Below are 24489 nucleotides of genomic sequence, written 5' to 3' on the forward strand. Positions count from 1 at the left end.
ATTTTTTTCCTCAGAATTCTACACACAACACCCCATAATGACAACGTGAAAAAAGCTTACTTGAGGTTTTTGCATATTTATTAAAAATAAAAAAATTGAGAAAGCACATGTACATAAGTATTCACAGCTTTTGCCAGGAAGCTCAAAATTGAGCATCCTGTTTCCCCTGATCATCCTTGAGATGTTTCTGCAGCTTAATTGGAGTCCACCTGTGGTAAATTCAGTTGATTGGACATGATTTGGAAAAGCACACAACTGTCAATATAAGGTCCCACAGTTGACAGTTCATGTCAGAGCACAAACCAAGCATGAAGTCAAAGGAATTGTCTGTAGACCTCTGAGACAGGATTGTCTCGAGGCACAAATCTGGGGAAGATTACAGAAAAATATCTGCTGCTTTGAAGGTCCCAATGAGCACAGTGGCCTCCATCATCTGTAAGTGGAAGAAGTTCGAAACCACCAGGACTCTTCCTAGAGCTGGCCGGCCATCTAAACTGAGCGATCTGGGGAGAAGGGCCTTAGTCAGGGAGGTGACCAAGAACCTGACGGTCACTCTGTCAGAGCCCCAGAGGTCCTCTGTGGAGAGAGGAGAACCTTCCAGAAGAATAACCATCTCTGCAGCAATCCACCAATCAGGCCTGTATGGTAGAGGGGCCAGGCGAAAGCCACTCCTTAGTAAAAGGCACATGGCAGCCCGCCTGGAGTTTGCCAAAAGGCACCTGAAGGACTCTCAGACCATGAGAAACAAAATTCTCTGGTCTGATGAGACAAAGATTGAACTCTTTGGTGTGAATGGCAGGCGTCACATTTGGAGGAAACCAGGCACCACTCATCACCAGGCCAATACCATCCCTACAGTGAAGCATGGTGGTGGGGATGTTTTTCAGCGGCAGGAACTGGGAGACTAGTCAGAATAAAGGGAAAGATGACTGCAGGAATGTACAGAGACATCCTGGATGAAAACCTGCTCCAGAGCACTCTTGCCCTCAGACTGGGGCGACGGTTCATCTTTCAGCAGGACAACGACCCTAAGCACACAGCCAAGATATCAAAGGAGTGGCTTCAGGACAACTCTGTGAATGTCCTTGAGTGGCCCAGCCAGAGCCCAGACTTGAATCCGATTGAACATCTCTGGGGAGATCTTAAAATGGCTGTGCACTGATGCTTCCCATCCAACCTGATGGAGCTTGAGAGGTGCTGCAAAGAGGAATGGGCGAAACTGGCCAAGGATAGATGTGCCAAGCTTTTAGCATCATATTCAAAAAGACTTGAGGCTGTAATTGCTGCCAAAGGTTTATCGACAAAGTATTGAGCAAAGGCTGTGAATACTTATGTACATGTGATTTCTCAGTTTTTTTATTTTAATAAATTTGCAAAAACCTCAAGTAAACTTTTTTCATGTTGTCATTATGGGGTGTTGTGTGTAGAATTCTGAGAAAAAAAATGAATTTAATCCTTTTTGGAATAAGGCTGTAACATAACAAAATGTGGAAAAAGTGATGTGCTGTGAATACTTTCCGGATGCACTGTATCTGCCCTGAACACTGAGACCGATGTACAACAAAAAAATGAACCCATCTCCTTCAAAGTTACCTCATGTTTGCCTTGTTACGGGCTGCAGGCGTGTTGTTTTTGTTCCAGTCCTGATATTGTTCAGAAACAGTTTGACCTAATGTATGTCCATCAATAACTGATGTAGAGATTGTTTGATTTCATCAGCATTTTTGTATTCTGCTCTGTTTAGTCATAGGACCAAGAACGGATGCAACAAACTTTCTGATAGAATGGTCATCTATGGAGACTAATGCTGGACCACAGCAAACAATATCATAAATGGCCGCTAAAAGTTCACATGTCAAGTCATACAGTCATATGCTCACAACAGGCAAAACACAAGCATTTTTTTGCTAAAATATTGTTAAATAAATGCTTCAGGAACAGAACAGATCATGCAGAGTGAATGCGTTGACATGTGAATGAGCTTCTGAATTGAAGACGAGACTCTTGGCCAATGAATGTGGAGTATTGATTTAGGAGTGGTGTTGGATAACATTGATTTTCTTGATCCTGAATTTTTTAGATTAGTCCCCTAAGCATCTTGAAATATCTGACTGTGTTTTATTATACTTTTAATATAAGCTAAAAATTAGATTTCTGTAGCTGACCTTTTTCTTTGTTTCACAGCACACATCAGGAAATCCCACAGGAGAATGAGCGAGCTTCATATTCCGATTAACTCTGTTCAAGGTATGGTATCTATCCTAAGAACTACGTAATAATCAATGTCTAATAATATGATTACTAATACTTCATTTAGCATAACATAACATTCTCATACTTGCCTAATCCAATCCAGGGTGGTGAAGAGGCAGGAGCCTATCCAGGCAGGGACCAGCCCAACAGCCGGTCCACATTCACACCAGACACCAGATTTAGATTTGAAAGCCAAAACTTCATCAAGCTATGGCTGAAATAGTCCAAAGGTTTTCAGTTTAAAACAGTCAACCTTATGTGTACTACATAACTAATTCCAATTTAATTTATGTTTTATAAAGCTTGTTTCATACTAGGTAGGCTGAGAGCACTGTACATACTGCCCAGTGCAAAGCATGTGGCACACTTGTCATCAATTCAGATATGCAGAATTAATAAACGTCTCAATTAGCATAAGCTGCCCTAATTCAAGTTGTTCATAAGAAATATAATGATTTACTTCATGTGGTAGAAGTACATAAAAAACAAGAATAGCTGTGTCTAAAATGTTAAAATCTGCTCTTCAATTTAAATGCTTAAATATATATATGTCTAAATATTCCTGATTATAATAGATATTTGTCATTTTTCACCCTCTGATAGAGGTTCGATGTGGGGCTAGAGTCCTAGTAAACGACCAACAATAACATGATCACTATATTATATAACAATATATATATATAACAATATTCATGATCACTGACCTTAAAATAGTCTAAAATCATACCCACATGTTCTTGTTTGAAATTTGTAATTTTTAACATTTTGGAGGTGGCTTAGAGGGATAGGACCACCACTAAAGAATGAAATATCAAAATAACATTGGTGATCAGAAATCTCCTCATTGACCATAAAGTAGCACTCCACATGCCTATATTACTGATCCCCACTTTTTTAAAGTTTTTTGACCCCTTTGCGATGGGGCAGCCTCTTGATACTGGGTCCTTCTGGGGAGCCTCTTGATCCCACTACCGACGATAACGTACCCAAGAGATGAACCAGCAGATGAGGACACAACACACAAACATTGCAAGGGATATAATAGTGCCTTGGTGCTTTTATCAAGCAATCAAAATGTCCAAAATTGCAGCGTATAAAAATAAATAAATATATAATCCATAAAAATGGTGTAAAAGTGGAGGTTAAAAACAATCCAATAAATATCCATTAAACTCATAGATTAAAAATGCACAGGCAGGTAACAGTCCCTTCAAACTCAGTCCCAGTGCATCCCTTTTAAAAACACATGTCTCTTCTGCTAACCCCAAACAGGAACTTGCAGCTGAAGAGAAGCCAAATCAGCAGTTCAGCCAACCTTCTACACTTTCTCCTAGGCTCTGTCCCCTGCAGCCTCAAACTCCTGCTGCCAGGCTCGTGTCCCTGTGGTCCACGGCTCCCTCACTGAGCCTTCCAGTTCTCCTGCAGCCCCTGCTGTCTTTCTCCTGGGTTTATGTGGAGTCGCTAAAACTGATCAGCGCATCAGTCACTCCAACTTCTAGATCGTTCAGCTGGAGAGATTTCCTTCAGCATTGGCCAACCACTTCCTTTGGGTTGTCCTCCCAGCATGTCTGCGTTCTCTACGGTATCTTGCTCACTCGACTGCCACTCTCCTGTATTCCTGCCCGCCTCTTTCTTCTTCCTTTAACCTTCTTTCTTTCTTTCTTTCTTTCTTTTGCTGGCTCCCTCTTATCTGCTGGGTGTTGCAATACACCTAAGCAGCTATTTTAATGTTTAAGATCTGAAAATTTGAACCTTGCTCTAATTCTTTAGGGTTGTCGGTAGAGAATGGGGAAAACACCCTGCATGGTGGCCTGTTGACTTTCACTTTGAAATCCCTCTGTAGTTAATAGCTCAATTTATTCAGACTTACAAAAACTACAAAAAAAAAAAACTACATTAGGTAATCTTTCTGTCCTCTTTCATGTTTTATTCACTGCAGACCCCATACAGAACACTGAAGATCTTCAGGAATTATTGAAGGAGAGGTACATGAACCATGGACCAGAGGAATGTATGACATGGAGTGAGGAAGTGCCTTTATTTGGACAATTAGCTAGCAGGTAATTGCCACTGCCATCATAAAATACACTTCTGTGGCACTGTTGCAATATATATATATATACATATGCACAGTAGTGCCTCGTACTTCGAACGATTTTAACTCGGAACGTTCCAGAGTTCAAACGTTGATTTTCAACCCAGAGTTTAAACAATGCTTTTACTTTTGAACTGCACATGCATTGACAAAATGCTGCAACAGATGGCATTTATGCAACCAGCATAAACATCATCTGTTGTGTGCCCAAGTACTCTCTTACTCTTGCTGTGAAATCATCTCTTGCATTACACTTGTGTGTTTTCAGTGTTTTTTGCGCTTTATTTTTGGTGTGTTTGGTTATATATTTGTATAGCCCCTATCTATTAACCATGAAATCTAAGAAGTGTGTGGAGGCAATGAAGCCTAAGATGAAGGTTGTTGTATCAATGATTGAGGAGGAAAAGGAATTTATTGTGAAGCATGAAATCGATACATGTGTGGTGGATCTGGAGGCAAAATGTTTAAGATACTAAAGCAGAAGGAATAGAGAACACCAGAAGTACAGGCAAGTTTATGGAGGACGAGTTCCCTTCCAAACAGTAACCTTTCTCTTCTTCTCCACCACCCACACATGACATTACCACGACTCACTAAGATATAGTAAATGCAATTTTCATGCATTTTATTATACAGTATTTACATATTTTATTTATTGTTTTCATTTTTTAATTTCCTGCGGTGGGCTGGCGCCCATGCCCAGGGTTTGTTTCCTGCCTTGCGCCCTGTGTTGGCTGGGATTGGCCCCTGCAGACCCCTGTGACCCTGTAGTTAGGATATAGCTGATTAGATAATGGATGGATGGATGTTTTATTTTATTATTTTGGGCATTTAAATGCTTACTTTTTACCTTAAATTGGATGTATTTGCTGTTTAAGTTTATTGAAATGGAAATTGTTTAGGGTCTGGAAATGGATTAAATCACTTTCCATTATTTCTAATGGGGAAAATGGATTCGGCCTCCTGAAATGAATTAAATTCAAAGTATGAGGCACCACTGTGTATATATATATATATATATATATATATATATATATATATATATATATATATATATATATATATATATATATATATATATACTGCTCAAAAAATTAAAGGAACACTTTGAAAACACATCAGATCTCAATGGGAAAAAGAAATCCTCCTGGATATCTATACTGATATAGACTGGGTAATGTGTTAGGAACGAAAGGATGCCACATCGTTTGATGGAAATGAAAATAATCAACCTACAGAGCCCTGAATTCAAAGGCGCCCCAAAAATCAGAGTGAAAAAATTATGTGGCAGGCTAGTCCATTTTGCCAAAATTTAATTGCAGCAACTCAAAATTGTACGCAGCACTTTGTATGGCCCCTGTGTTCTTGTATACATGCCTGACAACATCGGTGCATGCTTCTAATGAGATGACAGATGGTGTTGTGGGGATCTCCTCCCAGATCTGGACCAGGGCATCACTGAGCTCCTGGACAGTCTGAGGTGCAACCTGGTGGCATTGGATGGACCAAAACATAATGTCCCAGAGGTGTTCTATTGGATTTAGGTCAGGAAAGTGTGGTGGCCAGTCAATGGTATCAATTCCTTCATCCTCCAGGAACTGCCTGCATACTCTCACCACATGAGGCCAGGAATTGTCATGCACCAGGAGCCACTGTACCAGCATAGGGTCTGACAATGGGTCCAAGGATTTCATCCTGATACCTAATGGCAGCCAAGGTGCCTTTGTCAAGCCTGTAGCGGTCTGTGTGACCCTCCATGGATATGCCTCCTCAGACAATCATTAACCCACCACCAAACTGCTCATGCTGAATGATGTTACAGGCAGCATAATGTTCTCCATGACTTCTCCAGACCCTTTCACTTCTGTCACGTGCTCAGGGTGAACCTGCTCTCATCTGTAAAAAGCACAGGGCACCAGTGGTGCATCTGCCAATTCTGGTATTCTATGGCGAATGCCAATCGAGCTGCATGCTGCTGGGCAGTGAGCTCAGGACCCATTAGAGGACATGGGGCCCTTGGGTCACCCCCATGAAGTCTTTCTGGTTGTTTGGTCAGAGACATTCACACCAGTGGCCTGCTGGAGGTCATTTTGTAGGGCTCTGGCAGTGCTCATCCTGTTCCTCCTTGCCCAAAGGAGCAGATACTGGTCCTGCTGATGGGTTATGGACCTTCTATGGCCCTCTCCAGCTCTCCTAGAGTAACTGCTTGTCTCCTAGAATCTCCTCCATGCCCTTGAGACTGTGCAGGGAGACACAGCAAACCTTCTGGCAATGACACGTATTGATGTGCCATCCTGGAGAAGTTGGACTACCTGTGCAACCTCTGTAGGGTCCAGGTATCGCCTCATGCTACCAGTAGTGACACTGACTGTAGCCAAATGCAAAACTAGTGAAGAAACAGTCAGAAAAGATGAGGAGGGAAAAATGTCAGTGGCCTCCACCTGTTAAACCATTCCTGTTTTGGGGTCATCTCATTGTTGCCCCTCTAGTGCATCTGTTGTTAATTTCATTAACACCACAGCAGCTGAAACTGATTAACAACCCCTCTGCTACTTAACTGACCAGATTAATATCCCATAAGTTTCATTGACTTTATGCTATACTCTGATTAAAAAGTGTTCCTTTAATTCTTTTGAGCAGTATATATATATATATATATATATATATATATATATATATATATAAAACCTGGGTAATAATCAGGTCACCTTGCTTAAACTACCAGGTGGCTGTCTGTCTTGATATGTTGATTGGTGTCTTTTCTAACATGGTCTGACATGGTCCTTCGATGGAGTGACAGAAATCAGACAGCATGGCCTATTTAAATATGGCAAATGAATGAGAATCTTGATATGTTACCCTTGTGTTAATGTTAGTCTGGCTTCCTTCATGTACCACTTGGACCAATGGGATATCATAGTGCTAGGTGACTGCCATTCCAGTTGTGTGTCATCACGACTCGGCTCACATTCAGTTCCTAGCCAGACTGCCCTTTCATCGCAGCCACCACAAAGCTAGCTGGCCAGTCAGTTCCTGCCTTTCCTAAGATTTTATCTTCACTACTTATGACCTGTAGTAAGTACAATTAATTGGTTTGTAAAATTTTTTTGCTGAGTATATATTTTTATCATAACAGTATTACACCATCCTCAGAACAGTTCCAAATGAAACACAAGGTTACCATTACTAGTAGATGCTTCTTTGTTAAGTATGTATTAAAAGCACGTATTTAATGAAACAACTGATTTGTGAATTCCCAGGGATCAGTGCTGGGCTGCTGCTCCTTTTGATATACATAAACGATTAGGACAAGAATGTATTCAATAACTTGGTTAAGTTTGCAGATGATACCAAACTACTGTATATGAAAGGGCAGAAGATGTTGAATTAGTCAAATCATTACAGGGAGATCTAGATGGCATACACACATGAGCAGATTGGTGGCAGATGAAAAATAATGTAAATCAAAAGTAAAACATGTAAAGAATACACAATGGGAGGTCTGAAATTTGAATGTACCCATTTTGCATCATGCAGACAATGTAAAGAAGTGATCGAGGAGCCTAATAGGATACATTGCAAAGCACAATGGGTCGACTAAAAGTCGAGGGAGGTTATCTATATATATAATTCACTAAGGCAAGACAACCATGAAAAGCACGCTGGAAGGGACGTGGATTCACTAAGCCGCCGACAAGTGAGACACCTATGGCGCACGCAGGAAGGAGCCATGCCCACCCACTGCAGGAAGGAGCCATGCCCACCCACTCCAAGACCATTGGATACGACGACAACTCACAGAGCCACGCCCACCAACTCGGAGGCGACGACACAGAAAAAATGGCGTCATTTATATTCGTCTGTCGTAGAGGTCACATGCAGCTCTGACCCACCTTGACTGTTCATAGAGGCATGTTTCTCGCGGAGGTGAATCGCCAGATGCAGCGTGTAAAACGGTTTGCGAGGGGTATCCCATGGGATCCTTAAAACAATCCTTTAAAACTGAGGTTAAAACACAATGAAGTGAGCAGTCTTTAAAAAACGGAGTTTTCGGTTACGACGCACGACCGCATGCACCATAGCAAGCTGTTTTACACGCTACATACAGCAATTCACTTCCGCAACAAACATGCGTCTTGTTAGATGCTCCTGCACTTTGTACACCCCCCACCTTGCTACCACCATGGTTGGGTGTCTTGGTAGATTATATATAGAAAGGCAGCCAAAACCGTACAGAGCAATGAAAAGTCTACGTGAGTCACAGGTACATCTGGACTGTGCAAAGACGACAACAACTCGAGTGACGACTTGGAGGTGGGCACATGACGGAGGGAGCAGAGTGGACATCCTTCTCCTCTCCTCCCGTTTTCTTGCTGATTTATTACATTACCGATTTTTCAAATGTTAATTTTCTCCCTGTACTTAAAAATCTTTAAAAAACCGGCCTGATTATGCGGCGTATGGTACGCCGCGGGTTGGCTAGTACTATATAACTCACTAGTGAGGCCACACCTGGAGTAATGCGTGCTGTTGTCCTTACAAAAATGTTAAAAACACACACAGCACAACAACACTAAATGAAATCCAGAGAAGACGGGTTAGCTGATTCCAGGGCTGAGAGGTATGAGCTATGAGGAGAGATTGAAGGAGGTGCCATAATTAAAGTTTTTAAAATTATGAAAGGATTTATAGTCCAGTGGATCCAGGCTGTTACTTTAAAATGAGTTCAAGAAGAACACAGAGACACTTGTTAAGAGCAAATTTAACACAAATCCATCCATCCATTATCCAACCCGCTATATCATAACTACAGCGTCACGGGGGTCAGCTGGAGCCAATCCCACCCAACACAGGAAACACCACAGAGCACACACACACACACTAGGGAGAAGTCAGAATCGTCAATGCACCTAACCTGCATGTCTTTCGGAGAAAACCCACGCACACACGGGGAGGACCCAGGAAGCGAACCCAGGTCTCCTTACTGCAAGGCAGCAGCGCTACCCACTACACCACCGTGCCACCCTTTAACACAAATGTTAGAACAATTTTTTTGCACACAAAGAACCATAGACACAAAATAAGAATAAATTACTAAGTAGTGTAGTGGAGAGTAGGACTTTAGGGCCATTCATGTCTTGACTCACAGTTACTTTGGATGACGATGAGCTTATTGGGCTTAATGTCCTGTTTAAATTGTTCCAGTGTTCTAAATCCTTGAAAAATGTACATCACTGTAGCAAATAATTTATTGTAAATAAGTGTCCTTCTAACTTTGTCATCATAATTCTCTTTCCTGCTGAATGTCAGTCCACAAATATTAGATAAAGGAGGCAATGCTCGGGGAATGGCATTATAAACCAAGCCCAGAGTTTCAGTTTAGTTATTTGTGTTCCTTTATATTTCAGTAGCGGCCAACCTCAGAGACTACAGGAAGTGCTGCAGGAAACGGACAGACTGCACATCCTAGAAGAGGCTTTCCAAGAGGATCAGAGCAGTTTGTGCCGAGCCCTGGCCAGAACATGGGCAGACTCCAATGCCAGCGATCCTTATGGTGTGAAGAAATATTCACTCATCTTGTTGCTGCAGCTTACCGATTCGGTGTGGGACTTTTTTGGGGAGCTGGTTAAACAGTTGATACACAGGGACAAGATCAGTACGGAAGAGCTGCAGATGATGCTGATGGGAGCTGGCAGCATCCTGTTGATTCTGGATCACAAAGGAGTTAATAGCACAGTGTCAGAAGAGTCTCTTAGAACGATTCTTCACAAGTACCAGAACCTGGAAATTCTACTCACAAAACACCCGGAAGGACAACAAATATCATGAAGTGCTTCAGATCTGCATTCCACTTATTTTTATGTTTTTTGTTGATGTTCATGTTAACCTGTGGCCATCAGCGTAAGGACTCCAAAAACACAGTTGCAAGACTGAACTGTAAAACTGTAAATATGTTTCTGCAAAGAGCACTTTTCTAATATAAATCTAAGTGAAATATATGATTTGCAAGAAGGCTATGCCTGGCCATTGGCCACATTAACATTCTTCATTTCATTCAAGTGCTACACCCTAATCATAAAATTCATAAACTGGTATGTGCTGTATGATTAGGACCTGGCTGGTACACCTCACCTAACCTGCTTGGCAGCACCATTGCAGTGGACTAGGCATGGCGTGAATGAGAAGAATGCCCATCAGGGCGGGCAGCAGTACACAAGTCTGACGTTTCACCAAGCAACACGTTAATGCAACCTTTGTATTTCATGACAAGCACTTTCTAAATGGTGTGGTGAAAATGAAATGACGTAGTTAGTTAGGCATATGTTTTATAGTGCTTTCTGCACTTAATGACTTTAAGAGGAGCGCATGAATGTTACACACATTGCTGACTCAATCGTAATTTTAGAGACATTTTATGTAAGCAATGAAGTCTAGAGCAGCAAGACAAGCTGGGCAATTTGCTAATTTGTCATTTAATAAAATCAGAATATATTATGATTTCTTTTTGTGAAGAACACTATTTTAAAGTGATTCCCTGAGCAACAAGCAATACATTGAAAGTCTGTTTATTAAGCAGTACCACAAAGTCCAAATACTTTCAAAACTGTCTTCATCATCAGCCGTGCCTGTATCTATCAAGTGTCTCTGAGTCCCAACAGGTAACAAATTCTCAGAGTGACTCAGGTTTGGCCCTGCTCTGAGGATTAGGAGTAACCGAATTTATCAATTTTGCTAATTTAATAAACCACTCCTGACTTCCCCAGGATGTAGAAGAGTTTGTGAGCTGTCCTAAGATGGTGGTAGCCAGAAGATGGCATCCAGGCAGTGATCAACACGCACATCCTGAAGAGGCTAAATGTTTTAGAACCACTGGACAATGAATTTGTAATAAAGATATCAATTTAACAGAGATGGAATAATATTTGTATGTAATGCAAGCACTCCCATCTATGAGAAGAAGCCATGTGTTGTGAGCTGAGCTGAAAGTGTTGGTAATGTTATGTTTTTTGGCCATGGAAATAATGCAGCTTTGCAATAGTGATGATCTGGATATGTCACAACTAACCATCTCTCAAGTTATGCAGCACATTATGAAGGTTCTTACTGTACATGCTAATTTGTACATTTCTCTACCATTCCACATGAGGTCATGTTAAAGCCAGCTGCATTCAGAGTTCTTGGAGTGATCGACAGTATACACATGAAGATCACTGCCGTAAGTGTGGATGACCACACATTTGTGAATCCTAAGTGATATCACAGTATCAGCAGCACACAGGTGCTCATGGATGCAAGCTGTATCATTCTTGATGTTGTTGCAACGTGGTAAGAGTTACGTGCAGTTTAGCACATTAACCTACCTTATTATGTTTCCTCCTTTTTCTTCTTCCTCCTTTAAATATTATTGATACCACTTTAGTTTAGGTAGTGCAGAAAAGCATTAACTCATACCTAACAAGACCATAACAAAGGCTTCCCCTGGCTTTAATAACACTTACAAAATACCAGTAGATGGGTTATTCACCTCTGTGCAGTGTGGCATATTGACATGATGCTAAAATGATCTTTTAATATGAAGGATTCACAGGTCTAATAATAATACAGTATCTAATATCAACTGAAGAATGTCTCAGTTAAGCAACCTCAGACCACATTAGTATGCCACATTACAGAGATCAATAAGCTCTTTACTGTTTCATAGTAGTAAATGAATAATAATTTTTGCAGTACCTAAACTAAAGAATAATCTAAACTATCTAGACGAGAACTGGCCATTCAGCCCAACAAAGCTGGCCAATCCTATCCAATTAATTCTTCTAAAAAAACATCAACTCCAACTTTTGAAAGTCCCTAAAATCCTGCTGTCTGCCACACTTCTTGGTAGCTTCTTAGATGAGTCTGTGGTTCTCTGTGTAAAGAAAAACTTATTTGTGCAAAATTTACCCTTAACAAATTTCCAACTGTGTCCCCATGTTCTTGATGAACTCATTTTAAAATAACAGTCTCGATTTACTGGACTAATTCTCTTCATAATTTTAAACACTTCAGTCGTGTCACCTCTTAATCTTCTTTTGCTTAAGCTGTAAAGGCTCAGCTCTTTTAATCTTTCCTCATAATTCATCCCTTCTAGCCCTGGAATCAGCCTAATCGCTCTTCTCTGGACCTTTTCTAGCACTGTTATGTCCTTTTTGTAGCCTGGAGACCAAAACTGCACACAGGACTCCAGATGAAACCTCACCAGTGCATTATAAAGCTTGAGCAGAACCTCCTTGGTACTCCACACATCAAGGCGCTATACAGCCTGACATTCTATTAGCCTTCTTGATGGCTTCTGAACACTGTCGGGAAGTTAAAAGCGTCAAGTCCACTACAACTCCTAAATCCTTCTCATAAGGATTGAGTATGGTTACTCTATTATTATTATTATTATTATTATTATTATTATTGTTATTATTTATTATTATTATTACCTTTGTGGTGGCGCCTTCATTGTTAGTATCAGAAAACTACAAAATGTCATTGTGATTTCCATTGTGAGTTACATTTTACAGCTCGGGTGCAGTAAAATTGTGATGTCATTCAATCTCAGATATGCCATCCTACTCCTTGCTGGCAGTGGGTGTAGGATGCTTCATAGCTTTTGCTCATGTCCTACTCTGGGTATAACAAATTTTTATTATATACTAGTCAGAAATTAAGTGCCATTCCTAGGAGTAATTCTGAGACACTTAATAAATAAGGGTACTAGTTTCATTTGGCAGAGTTTAGGGCTGCAAGAACTGGAGTCTATTCTGTAAGAAATGGGCACAAGACAAGAACCAAAGCCAGATAGGATACTAGCCCACTGCAGGGCTCATGGATGCACATGCCAACCCACTTGTTCATATGAGGTCAGTTTATAATTTCTAGTTAATTAAATGGGTACAAGCTTGTGATTTAGAAGGAAACTTCAGCATCCTGAGAAAAACTCATGTCAACAGCAGAGAAAATGTAAAGTACATGGGCATGGAATCAAACCCAGGACCTTCAAAAGATTTCACTATTTATTCAAAATAAAAAAAGAAATATATGTATATAGTGAACATGTCGGGTTTCTTAATATGAACAGGATAACATAATGTCTAGATATTTAGTAAAATGAACACCGAACACCTTTGGGGCAGCACGGTGGTGCAGTGGGTAGTGCTGCAGCCTCACAGTAAGGAGACCTGCGTTCACTTCCCGGGTCCTCCCTGCGTGGGGTTTGCATGTTCTCCCTGTGTCTGTGTGGGTTTCCTCCCAAAGTCCGAATTTTTTTTTTTAAAAAAATGCAACGCAATCTACCTGCACTACCTTTGCGATTTACTGGTCGATCACGATCAACGTCTTGGGCACCCCTGCCTTAGTGTAATATATGTCTGACAATAATTTTTCTTGATTTATATTCAGTGCTTTTTATGATCTAACCTAATATTTTACTAACTTTTTATATTGCTTTGCACATTGCCTAGACTTTGACAATATAGTATCAACGTAAACCCCGTGATAAGACAGCCCCCGTACACAGACAGACACAACACAGGATGTACAGAACACACACTTTTATTTTTGTTCTTCTGCACACAACACCTCACAATGTCCTTCCAGCCAAACTCAGTCCCTTCTTTCCTTCACTTCTGCCGCCTCTACTCCTCTCCTCACAAGCTCTGTCTTCTTCCTCCCGACTCCGTCTCCCTGAGTGGATTGAGGCGGCCTCCCATATACTGCACCCGGAAGTGCTCCACGTGCTTCCTAATTAACATCCGGCAGCACTTCCGGCTCTGGAGCTGTCCAGGCACTCCCAGGTGCTATCCACTGGTGCTCTCCTCTTGCGCCCCAGGGAAGATGTTGCTCCTCTCCCGGTCCTTCCCTTCTCCAGGCGTCCTGGTGGGGCGAGGTCTCTGGTTGTCTGCCACAATCCCTACATCCTAAAATTTTCCTGTAGCAACCTTTTGTGTTCAATATTTGACTGAAGGTTTTATCCAAGGTGACTTGCAACATTTGAGACCCAAATGGTTGCATTACTTTTGTTTTTCTAATTGGAGCACAGGCAGGTGAAGTGACTTGATCGTGGTCACATCGTATCTGTGGCAGGATTTAAACCCACAACATCAGAGTTTGAAACATAAAGCCTTAACCACTACACTACACTACCATCTGTTATAATGAATGTCTGCGTACCGTGCTAATGTGAGTATGGTTAATGGATGGATTATTGTACCACAAAGGCATGATAACATTAAAACTATAGCCCCAGCTATAATGAAATGGTTAACAATCTGACTTTTAACTGTTTTAAAAAAATCACACTTAAACTCTCTGTCTTCTTTTACACGCATCCAAACATTGGCCGCTAACAACATACCATCCTACCCTGAGAGACATTGTTCTTCTTCCACTCAGTTCCAAGCACTGAAATCTCCATGACAGGTGAGGAGTCATAGCAAGAGCTGCCTCCAGAGGCTCCAGGGCCCTGCTTCATGAAGGTGGTTTCATTAATAAGAAAAAAGACAAACAAATATATGTTTTATCTATTGGTTGTTTTTTCAGGTCTTTTTGATGATATATCAAATAACAAAAGAAGAGGTGGCACGGTGGCGCAGTGGGTAGTGCTGCTGCCTTACAGTTAGGAGACCTGGGTTTGATTCCCGGGTCCTCCCTGTGTGGAGTTTGCATGTTCTCCCTGTGTCTGGATGGGTTTCCTCCCAAAGACATGCAGGTTCGGTGCATTGGTGCGCCCTGCCTAGAATTTGTTCTTGCCTTGCACCCTGTGTTGGCTGGGATTGGCTCCAGCAGAACCCCCGTGACCCTTTCTCACCAAAACCAGAGAAAGAGACAGGTTGGGACCATGCACTGCTGGAGCAAATCGCCGCACCCACCTCAGGATCCCAGAAGAACAGAAAATGTTTATTTATTAAAAAAAAAAAAACAGGCTTCCCGCTTGAGAGGGGTGGCAGATCAACAATGAATAAACATGAATTGGCTCTATCGACAGCTGGAGTTTTCAAACACCACAGACATATTTTTAAAAACTAAATTCTATGATATACATTGAAAAAGGGGAAATCCCGTTACCACATTCTCTTCATCGGTAGTGATTGATACGTTGCCTTACTGTCACAGTTCTGCCTGGGTTCTTTCCCTGGCTTAAGTGTTTTTTTTTCGCTTAACTTTTTTGTTGCTTTGTAAATATAATTTTTCACAATATGTTATCAATTCTGTTTTGGTTCTATACATATTTTATTCATTTACTATGGTGTTGGTTTTAGAAATGAGTACATTAGAGGGTCGGCTCAAGTTGGACGGTTGGGAGACAAAGTCAGAGAGGCGAGATTGTGTTGGTTTGGACATGTACAGAGGAGAGATGCTGGGTATATTGGGAGAAGGATGCTAAGGATAGAGCTGCCAGGGAAGAGGAAAAGAGGAAAGCCTAAGTGAAGGTTTATAGATGTGGTGAGAGAGGACATGCAGGTGATGGGTGTGATAGAGCAAGATGTAGAGCACAGAAACATATGGAAAAAGATGATCTGCTGTGGCGACCCCTAATGGGAGCAGCCAATAGAAGAAGAAGAAGACTATGGTGTTGGTTATTTAGCATTTTTCAGTTTAGTTCTTATGGTTGCCCTGCCTAATGTATGTGGAGCCTAAAGAGGCGGGTCCACCTAATTAGGCAGCTCGGGGCCCCAGCAGTATTTAAGGTGAAGCTGAAGAAAGGCCAACAGCTGCAGCCTTATGTTTGTGATTTTCATTCCTGGATTGTGGGTTTGTGATTCTTCTCTGGCTTTGACCGCTGCATTGTCTTTCAGGTATTGTTTCCTGGTTAGTGGTTTAATGGAATTGTTTGCTTTTAGAAAACCTACTTTTGTTCCTTTTTTGCTCCTTCCTATTTTGTGTATTCCCTTTTGAATTGCCTCAAAACTTAAATATTCAATATTACCTCTCTCTTTTCTCCTCCTTGAACCGTCACCTTATCGTGGTGGAGGGGTTTGCGTGTCCCAATGATCCTAGTAGCTATGTTGTCCGGGGCTTTATGCCCCTGGTAGGGCCACCCAAGGCAAACTGGTCCTAGGTGAGGGATGAGACAAAGAGCGGTTCAATAAACCTCCAATGAAAAATAAAAACTGTGGACGACGTTTTCCCTTGCCCGGACGCGGGTCACCGGGCCCCCCTTTGGAGCCAGGCCTGGAGGTGGGGTTTGATGGCTAGCGCCTGGTGGCCGGGCCTGCACCCATGGGGCTCGGCCGGGCACAGCCCGAAGAGGTAACGTGGGTCCTCCTCCCCATGGGCTCACCACCTATGGGAGGGGCCAAGGAGGTTGGGTGCAGTGTGAGTTGGGTGGTGGCCGAAGGTGGGGACCTTGGCGGTCTGATCCTCAGCTACAGAAACTGGCTCTTGGGACGTGGAATGTCACTCTCTGAAGGGAAGGAGCCTGAGCTAGTGCGCGAGGTCGAGAGGTTCCGGCTAGATATAGTCGGACTCACCTCGACGCACAGCTTGGACTCTGGAACCAATCTCCTTGAGAGGGGCTGGACTCTCTACCACTCTGGAGTTGCCCCCGGTGAGAGGCCTAGCAGGTGTGGGCATACTTATTGCCCCCGACTCGGAGCCTGTGCATTGGGGTTTACCCCGGTGGACGAGAGGGTGGCCTCCCTCCGCCTTCGGGTGGGGGGAAGGGTCCTGACTGTTGTTTGTGCGTATCGCCGAACAGCAGTTTGGAGTATCCACCCTTTTTGGAGTCTCTGGAGAGGGTGCTAGAGGGCATACCTTCTGGGGATTCCCTCGTTTTGCTGGGAGACTTCAATGCTCATGTGGGCAATGACAGTGAGACCTGGAAGGGCGTGATTGGGAGGAATGGCCCCCCCGATCTGAACCCGAGCGGTGTTTTGTTATTGGACTTCTGTGCTTGTCACGGATTGTCCATAACGAACACCATGTTCAAGCATAAGGGTGTTCATATGTGCACTTGGCACCAGGACACCCTAGGCCACAGGTCGATGATCGACTTTGTGGTCGTGTCGCCGGACTTGTGGCCATATGTCTTGGACACTCGGGTGAAGAGAGGGGAGGAGCTGTCAACTGATCACCACCTGGTGGTGAGTTGGCTTCGATGGTGGGGAAGATGCGGTCAGACCCGGTAGGCCCAAACGTGTTGTGAGGGTCTGCTGGGAACGGCTGGCAGAGTCCCCTGTCAGAAGTAGCTTCAACTCCCACCTCCGGCAGAACTTCAACCACGTCCCGAGGGAGGTGGGGACATTGAGTCCGAATGGGCCATGTTCCGTGCCTCTATTGTTGAGGCGGCTGACCGGAGCTGTGGCCGCAAGGTGGTCGGTGCCTGTCGTGGCGGTAAGCTGAGGAAGGAGTCCTATAGGACCTTTTTGTCATGTGGGTCTCTAGAGGCAGCTGATAGGTACCGCAGGCCAAGCGAATGCGGCCGGTTGTTGCTGAGGCAAAACTCGGGCATGGGAGGAGTTTGGAGAGGCCATGGAGAACGACTTTTGGACGGCTTCGAGGAGATTCTGGTCCACCGTCCGGCGTCTCAGGAGGGGGAAGCAGTGCAGTGTCAACACCGTATATAGTGGGGATGGTGCGCTGCTGACCTCGACTCGGGATGTTGTGGGTCGGTGGGAGGAGTACTTCGAAGACCTCCTCAATCCCACTAACATGCCTTCCAATGAGGAAGCAGAGCCTGGGGACTCTGAGGTGGGACTGAAGTCACCGAGGTGGTCAAAAAACTCCTTGGTGGAAGGGCCCGGGGGATGGATGAGATACGCCCGGAGTTCCTTAAGGCTCTGGATGTTGTAGGACTGTCTTGGTTGACACGTCTCTGCAACATCGCATGGACATCGGCAGACCGGGGTGGTGGTCCCCCTCTTTAAAAAGGGGGACCGGAGGGTGTGTTCCAACTATAGAGGGATCACACTCCTCAGCCTCCCTGGAAAAGTCTATTCGGGGGTTCTGGAGAGGAGGGTCCGTCGGATAGTCGAACCTCGGATTCAGGAGGAACAGTGTGGTGGCGGAACAGTGGACCAGCTCTTCACCCTTAGCAGAGTCCTGGAGGGTGCATGGGAGTTTGCCCGACCGGTCTACATGTGTTTTGTGGACTTGGAAAAGGCATTCGACTGTGTCCCTCGGGAATCCTGTGGGGGTGCTCGGGAGTATGGGGTACCGGACCCCTGATAAGAGCTGTTCGGTCTCTGTACAACGGTGTCAGAGCTTGGTCCGCATTGCCGCAGTAAGTCGAGCCCGTTTCCAGTGAGAGTTGGACTCCGCCAGGGCTGCCCTTTGTCACCGATTCTGTTCATAACTTTTATGGACAGAATTTCTAGGCGCAGCCAGGGTGTTGAAGGGGTCCGGTTTGGTGGACTCAGGATTGGGTCACTGCTTTTTGCAGATGATGTTGTCCTGTTTGCTTCATCAGGCCGTGATCTTCAGCTCTTTCTGGATCGGTTCGCAGCTGAGTGTGAAGCGGCTGGGATGAGAATCAGCACCTCCAAATCCGAGAGCATGGTCCTCAGCCGGAAAAGGGTGGAGTGCCCTCTCAGGGTTGGGGGAGAGATCCTGCCCCAAGTGGAGGAGTTCAAGTATCTCAGGGTCTTGTTCACGAGTGAGGGAAGAATGGAGCGTGAGATCGACAGGCGGATCGGTGCGGCATCCGCAGTGATGCGGGCTCTGCATCGGTCTGTCGTGGTGAAAAGGAGCTGAGCCGTAAGGCAAAGCTCTCAATTTACCAGTCGATCTACGCTCCTACCCTCACCTATGGTCATGAGCTATGGGTAGTGACCGAAAGAACGAGATCGCGAATACAAGCGGCTGAAATGAGTTTCCTCCGCAGGGTGTCTGGGCTTTCCCTTAAAGATAGGGTGAGAAGCTCAGTCATCCGGGAGGGGCTCAGAGTAGAGCCGCTGCTCCTCCGCATCGAGAGGAGTCAGATGAGGTGGCTCGGCATCTGATCAGGATGCCTCCTGGACGCCTCCCTGGTGAGGTGTTCGGCACGCCCAACGGGAGGAGGCCCCGGGGAAGACCCAGGACACACTGGAGGGACTATGTCTCCCGGCTGGCCTGGGAACGCCTTGGGATTCTCCCGGAAGAGCTGGAAGAAGTGGCGGGGAGAGGGAAGTCTGGGCCTCTCTGCTTAAGCTGCTGCCCCGCGACCCGACCTCGGATAAGCGGAAGAGGATGGATGGATGGATGGATGGATGGACCTCTCTCTTTTGAAGGTTTTAAAGCTTACGTTTTTGAGTTTGGGGCTAGACAGCCTAGTGGCGAGGACTTCCAAGTGGGCTCGGACCAGAAATAGAAGCTGGTCTGGCCTTTTGTGTGACTTTTTCAGGCCTGTTTCCTCCATTTTGTGCTCCTTTGTGGAAGATATCACAACACCTACGTAGCATTGTACATATAATTGACAGTGGTTTCTACCTAGGAAAATAGAGTAATAAAGTAAAGAATGGGAGGTGGTAGAAGAGTGGATGAAATGAAAACTCCACTTGCTTTAAAAAATAGATTTAAGTTGTAAATCAGGAGTGTCCATCTCTGAACCTGGAGAGCCGCAGTGGCTGCAGGTTTTCATTTTAACTCTTTTCCCAATCAGCGACCAGTTTTCATTGTTAGTTAACTTCTTTTCCCTTAATTTTAATAGCCCTGTTTTTAAGGATTCAATTCCTGAACTGATTTTGTGTCACAGGATACAATTCCAGGTTTGCATGAAACCAAACCAGTGTGGAATTTCTTCAGATTCTCTCTGTGTTTTGGGCAGTGTTGGGAGTAAGGTATTAAAAGTATTGAGTATTATGTAGTCAGATTACTGTTTAAAATAACAACAATAATCTAATGTGGGTGGCATGGTGGCGCAGTGGTAGTGCTGCTGCTGCATCGCAGTTAGGAGACCTGTGATTCGCTTCCCGGGTCCACATGTGTGGAGTTTGCATGTTCTCCCCGTGTCTGCATGGGTTTCCTCTCACAGTCCAAAGACATGTAGGTTAGGTGCATTGGCGATCCTAAATTGCCCCTAGTGTGTGGGTGTGTGTGTGCCCTGCAGTAGGCTGGCACCCTGCCTGGAATTTGTTTCCTGCCTTGCACCCTGTGTTGGCTGAGACTGGCTCCAGCAAATGCCCGTGACCCTGTAGTTAGGATATTGTGGGTTGGATGATGGATGGATAGAATAATCTAATGCAATACTTATTTTATTGAAGGAAAATACCTGCATTACTTAAAAAAATGGACATGCGTTACTATGGAAGCTTATTTCCGACACCCCAAAAAAAAAATGAGACTTGCCTGTTGCTGTCAGAGTAACGTTGTACATGCATGTGCTACAGCCATCTGGTGACAGCTAGTGAGAAGAGTTCAGCTCGTGCATAGCATGCAATCAAGTTGAAAGAAATGAACAAATGTTAAAAGATTGTAAATAAAATTAAGCACAAATACTGGGGTTCTGCAGGATGCGCCACTTAAAATAAGGCATAACAAGGCAACACAGTTGTGCTGAAAACAAAGAACGGCAATTGCTGCATTGCTCGTTAGAAGAAGGGAGCTCCAAATTCTCACAAAGCTGGTCAGTTAGTGAACATTGACTTCTGGGTGTTTTCCAAGTTATATGTTGCTGGCACAAGAAGGGGTGGGACTTAGTCCTTACAGGAAGTGACATCAGAAGTTCTCCATGGTTTTCCCTTCCTCCATTCTAAGTAAAGAAATGGAAAAAATACTAGCAGTGGTGTCACACCTAATTCCTCTCCTGCATTAGTCCAGCACAAGCCCATAAATCTCTCTCAAGGCTCTTGTGTCTTACATTATAAAATACACTTAGTCTCGCATGTGCTGAGCAATAAATTTAATCAGCCCAGTTTAAGGTCACAAGGGCCAGTGATTATTGCAACTTTAGTGGTTGTGAGGGAAGAACATAATGTGGTGAATGGTAGGCCGGTGCTTGGCAGGACACAATCGCACACCCAAGCAGAAAAGAGTGCACTGTGAGCACTCCAGTGACAAAAACCTATAACTAAAATATTCATTTAGTTTTAAACTAGCTCTTTGCTACAGATAATTTAAAATAGCGTGATCGGGTGGCAAAGAGGCTCACGTTGGGGATGGAAAAAGGGGAGGGATGTTGATTACTTCACAGTATGCAGAACAAAACATTTATAAAACACAAGAACAATTATAAAATTTGCACACATTTCTGGTCAGTTTCATGAAGGTTCAAATGTGGGCTTAGGATTTAATAACACATGCTGACCAGTGAAATGTGCAGGTTTTCATCCATCCATCCATTATCCAACCCGCTATATCCTAACTACAGGGTCACGGGGGTCTGCTGGAGTCAAACCCAGCCAACATAGGGCACAAGGCAGGAAACAAACCCCGGGCAGGGCGCCAGCCTACCGCAGGGCACACACACCAAGCACACACTAGGGACAATTTAGAATCACAATGCACCTAACCTGCATGTCTTTGGACTGTGAGAAGAAAAAAGTAACACTGTTTAGAGCGCATTACACTTTATAATAAGTAAATAGGTAACATATTTATAACATTTTGTTTTGTAAGTAATGAGTAGTGTTTGAAAAATAACATTCCCCAGCATTGCTGTGGGTTTGTCCCTTTGCAGTATGGTTATCACCCTACATCCCAAAGACATGCATGTTAATTCACTGCTGACCTGAAAATGGCTCATGTCAGTGAGTATGGGTGTCTTGTGAGGGAATGGCAACCCAGTCAGTGTTGGTTGCCAGTAGAATTTAGAATTCAATTTAAGATCCTTGATCTCACTTATAGGGCCCTTCATGGCCAACAACAACATTTATTTATTTAGCACATTTTCATACAAACAATGTAGCTCAAAGTGCTTGATATGACGAAGAAAGAGAAAAAAGACAACATAAATAAAAATTAAATTAGGGAACACTAATTAACATAGAATAAAAGTAAGGTCCAATGTCCAGGGAGGACAGAAAAAACAAAAATGGAAGAACTTGATGATGACGGTCATGTGGACTTCTGGCCTTTAATCCATCAATGTAGACAGTACATTAGTGACCTTATGCCCCGGTCTCCTCTCTGTACCGCCTACCAGACTGAAGCTTCACGGGGCACATGTATATTGTGCAGATATTTCAAAATGAACTTAAAAAGTACATCAGAAGAAAGATTTGAATTATCTGATAGCGGTGGGCAGAAATGGTGGAATGAGCTTGTGGATAAAAGTGGAGGGGAATTTTTTATGATGGCATCCAATTTTGCCACCATCCCCTTTTCCACAACAGCTTCCAGTGCTGAGACAATCACAAGTGCAACAAAAGTGGGTACAAGAAAGTAGACTAAAGTGGTATGGAGAGACAAGGAATATGACGGCAAAAGAGTGAAGGGAATGGATGTACAGGGGAAGAGAAAGTGAGGGAGGCCAAAGCAGAGGTGGCTGGATAAAGTAAAAGAAGATCTGAAGGAAAAAGTCTTGACTGGTGATGAGGTGCAGGACCAAGATGAATAGAGAAAGCTGATCAAGCACATGGACTCCACAAACAAGTGGGAAAAGATGAAGAGGAGGAAGAAGAAAAAGAGACTTTTAATTGTGTATTTACTGTAGATGGACAGTGCTTGTGAAAGGCACTTTATAAATGCATTCTTACTACCTTCTTATTTATTCATGTCTGACATTACTAAGACAAGCACTGGCCTTCCACAGTAGCCAGCATTATACCCACCTGTAGTTCAGGACAGGTAACCCACCTGAAGCTAGGCATGTTTTGGTTCTGGCCAGTACTTGGATGGGAGACCATGGGTTGCTGCTGGAAGAGTTGTTGGTGAGGCCATCAGGCAGCGCTTACCCTGAGGTAATGCACTGGCGGGGACATCTGATTAGGTAGACTTTATTATCCCAGGGGGAAATTTGTTTGCAGCAGTAAAGTACAAAAATAGAAGACATTGTTACAGAGATCCAATAGATAAATAGAGACACAACTTGTGACAACCAATGTTATTGCATAACCACACACACTCAAGATCAATACAAAGAGGAAGAATTACTTGCAACAGTATACAAAATTATAATGCAGAATTTCACATTTAGCATCATCCCTACATCCATCCATCCATCCATCCATTATCCAACCCGCTATATCCTAACTACAGGGTCACGGGGGTCTGCTGGAGCCAATCCCAGCCAACATCGGGCGCAAGGCAGAAAACAAACCCCGGGCAGGGTGCCAGACCACCGCAGATCAAGTAACTGAATTGAAAATATTTATTGCTCTAGGAATAAAAAAGTTCTTAAATTGGTTGCTCTTGGGTGGCGCAGTGGTAGCGCTGCTGCCTCACAGTTAGGGGACCTGGGTTCGCTTCCCAGGTCCACCCTGTGTGGAGTTTGCATGTTCTCCCTGTGTCTGTGTGGGTTTCCTCCTCCTGTTTCCTCCCACAATCCAAAGACATGCAGGTTAGGTGGATTGGCGATTCTAAATTGGCTGCTTGGTTTGTGTTTGTGTTTGGTTGGGTTGGCACCCTGCCCAGGATTGGTTCCTGCCTTGTGTAGTGTGTTGGCTGGGATTGGCTCCAGCAGACCTCCGTGACCCTCTATTCGGATTCAGCAGGTTAGAAAATGGATGGATGGTTGCTCTTTAGATTTACATAAAACTGTGGTCCTGACTCTCTATCGTCATAAAAGATCCAAGGGCATCCTTCAAAAAGAGCGCCTCTCAATGTCCTGGTTTAATTGCCCATTATGTTTTTGTCCATTCTGCCCCACTAAGTATTCCCTGTGCCTCATTAGCTAACCCTCTCTCTCTCACTTTCACCACCAAATAATGAATTTGTGTTGACCATAATGGCACATAAATGGCTGGCAGCATATCATCCCCACTGCCAATATAAAGCACTTTGAGTGTCTAGAAGAGCGCTATATAAATATAACTCTCTAACCCTAAGCGGTCTTGATTGGATAAATAGCAGTACTTTGTGTAAATCTGTGTTGTAATATAGGTTTGTTGGAAAGAGGCATATTATAGCATTCACTGGAAAAGGCTTGATATAAATAGAGTTTGAATACGGTAACTTAAGCTGGCATTCACAGTAAAACAATTTACCAGTCTTTACTGTGTTTTGTTAAAAACTGTATTTTTAATTGGGGATGCACA

General features: G+C 43.6%; 1 protein-coding gene across 4 annotated transcripts in view; it reads left to right on the forward strand.

The window, feature by feature from the left end:
- Positions 1-10939, forward strand: part of si:ch211-241b2.5 (programmed cell death 1 ligand 1) — a 59038-nt gene extending 48099 nt beyond the window's left edge. For 2 of the 4 annotated variants that reach the window (XM_039759559.1, XM_039759561.1), the window contains exons 6-8: positions 2185-2247; positions 4193-4313; positions 9757-10939. In XM_039759559.1, coding sequence (XP_039615493.1) covers positions 2185-2247; positions 4193-4313; positions 9757-10177 — 605 coding nt within the window. In that variant the 3' untranslated portion in view covers positions 10178-10939. The remainder of the gene's footprint in view (positions 1-2184; positions 2248-4192; positions 4314-9756) is intronic. The other 2 variants (XM_039759562.1, XM_039759560.1) reach the window with 2 other exon arrangements.
- The last annotated feature ends 13550 nt before the right edge of the window (positions 10940-24489 follow it).

The sequence above is a fragment of the Polypterus senegalus genome, chromosome 7 (assembly GCF_016835505.1).
Source record: "Polypterus senegalus isolate Bchr_013 chromosome 7, ASM1683550v1, whole genome shotgun sequence".
In the NCBI taxonomy this organism is placed as follows: domain Eukaryota; kingdom Metazoa; phylum Chordata; class Cladistia; order Polypteriformes; family Polypteridae; genus Polypterus; species Polypterus senegalus.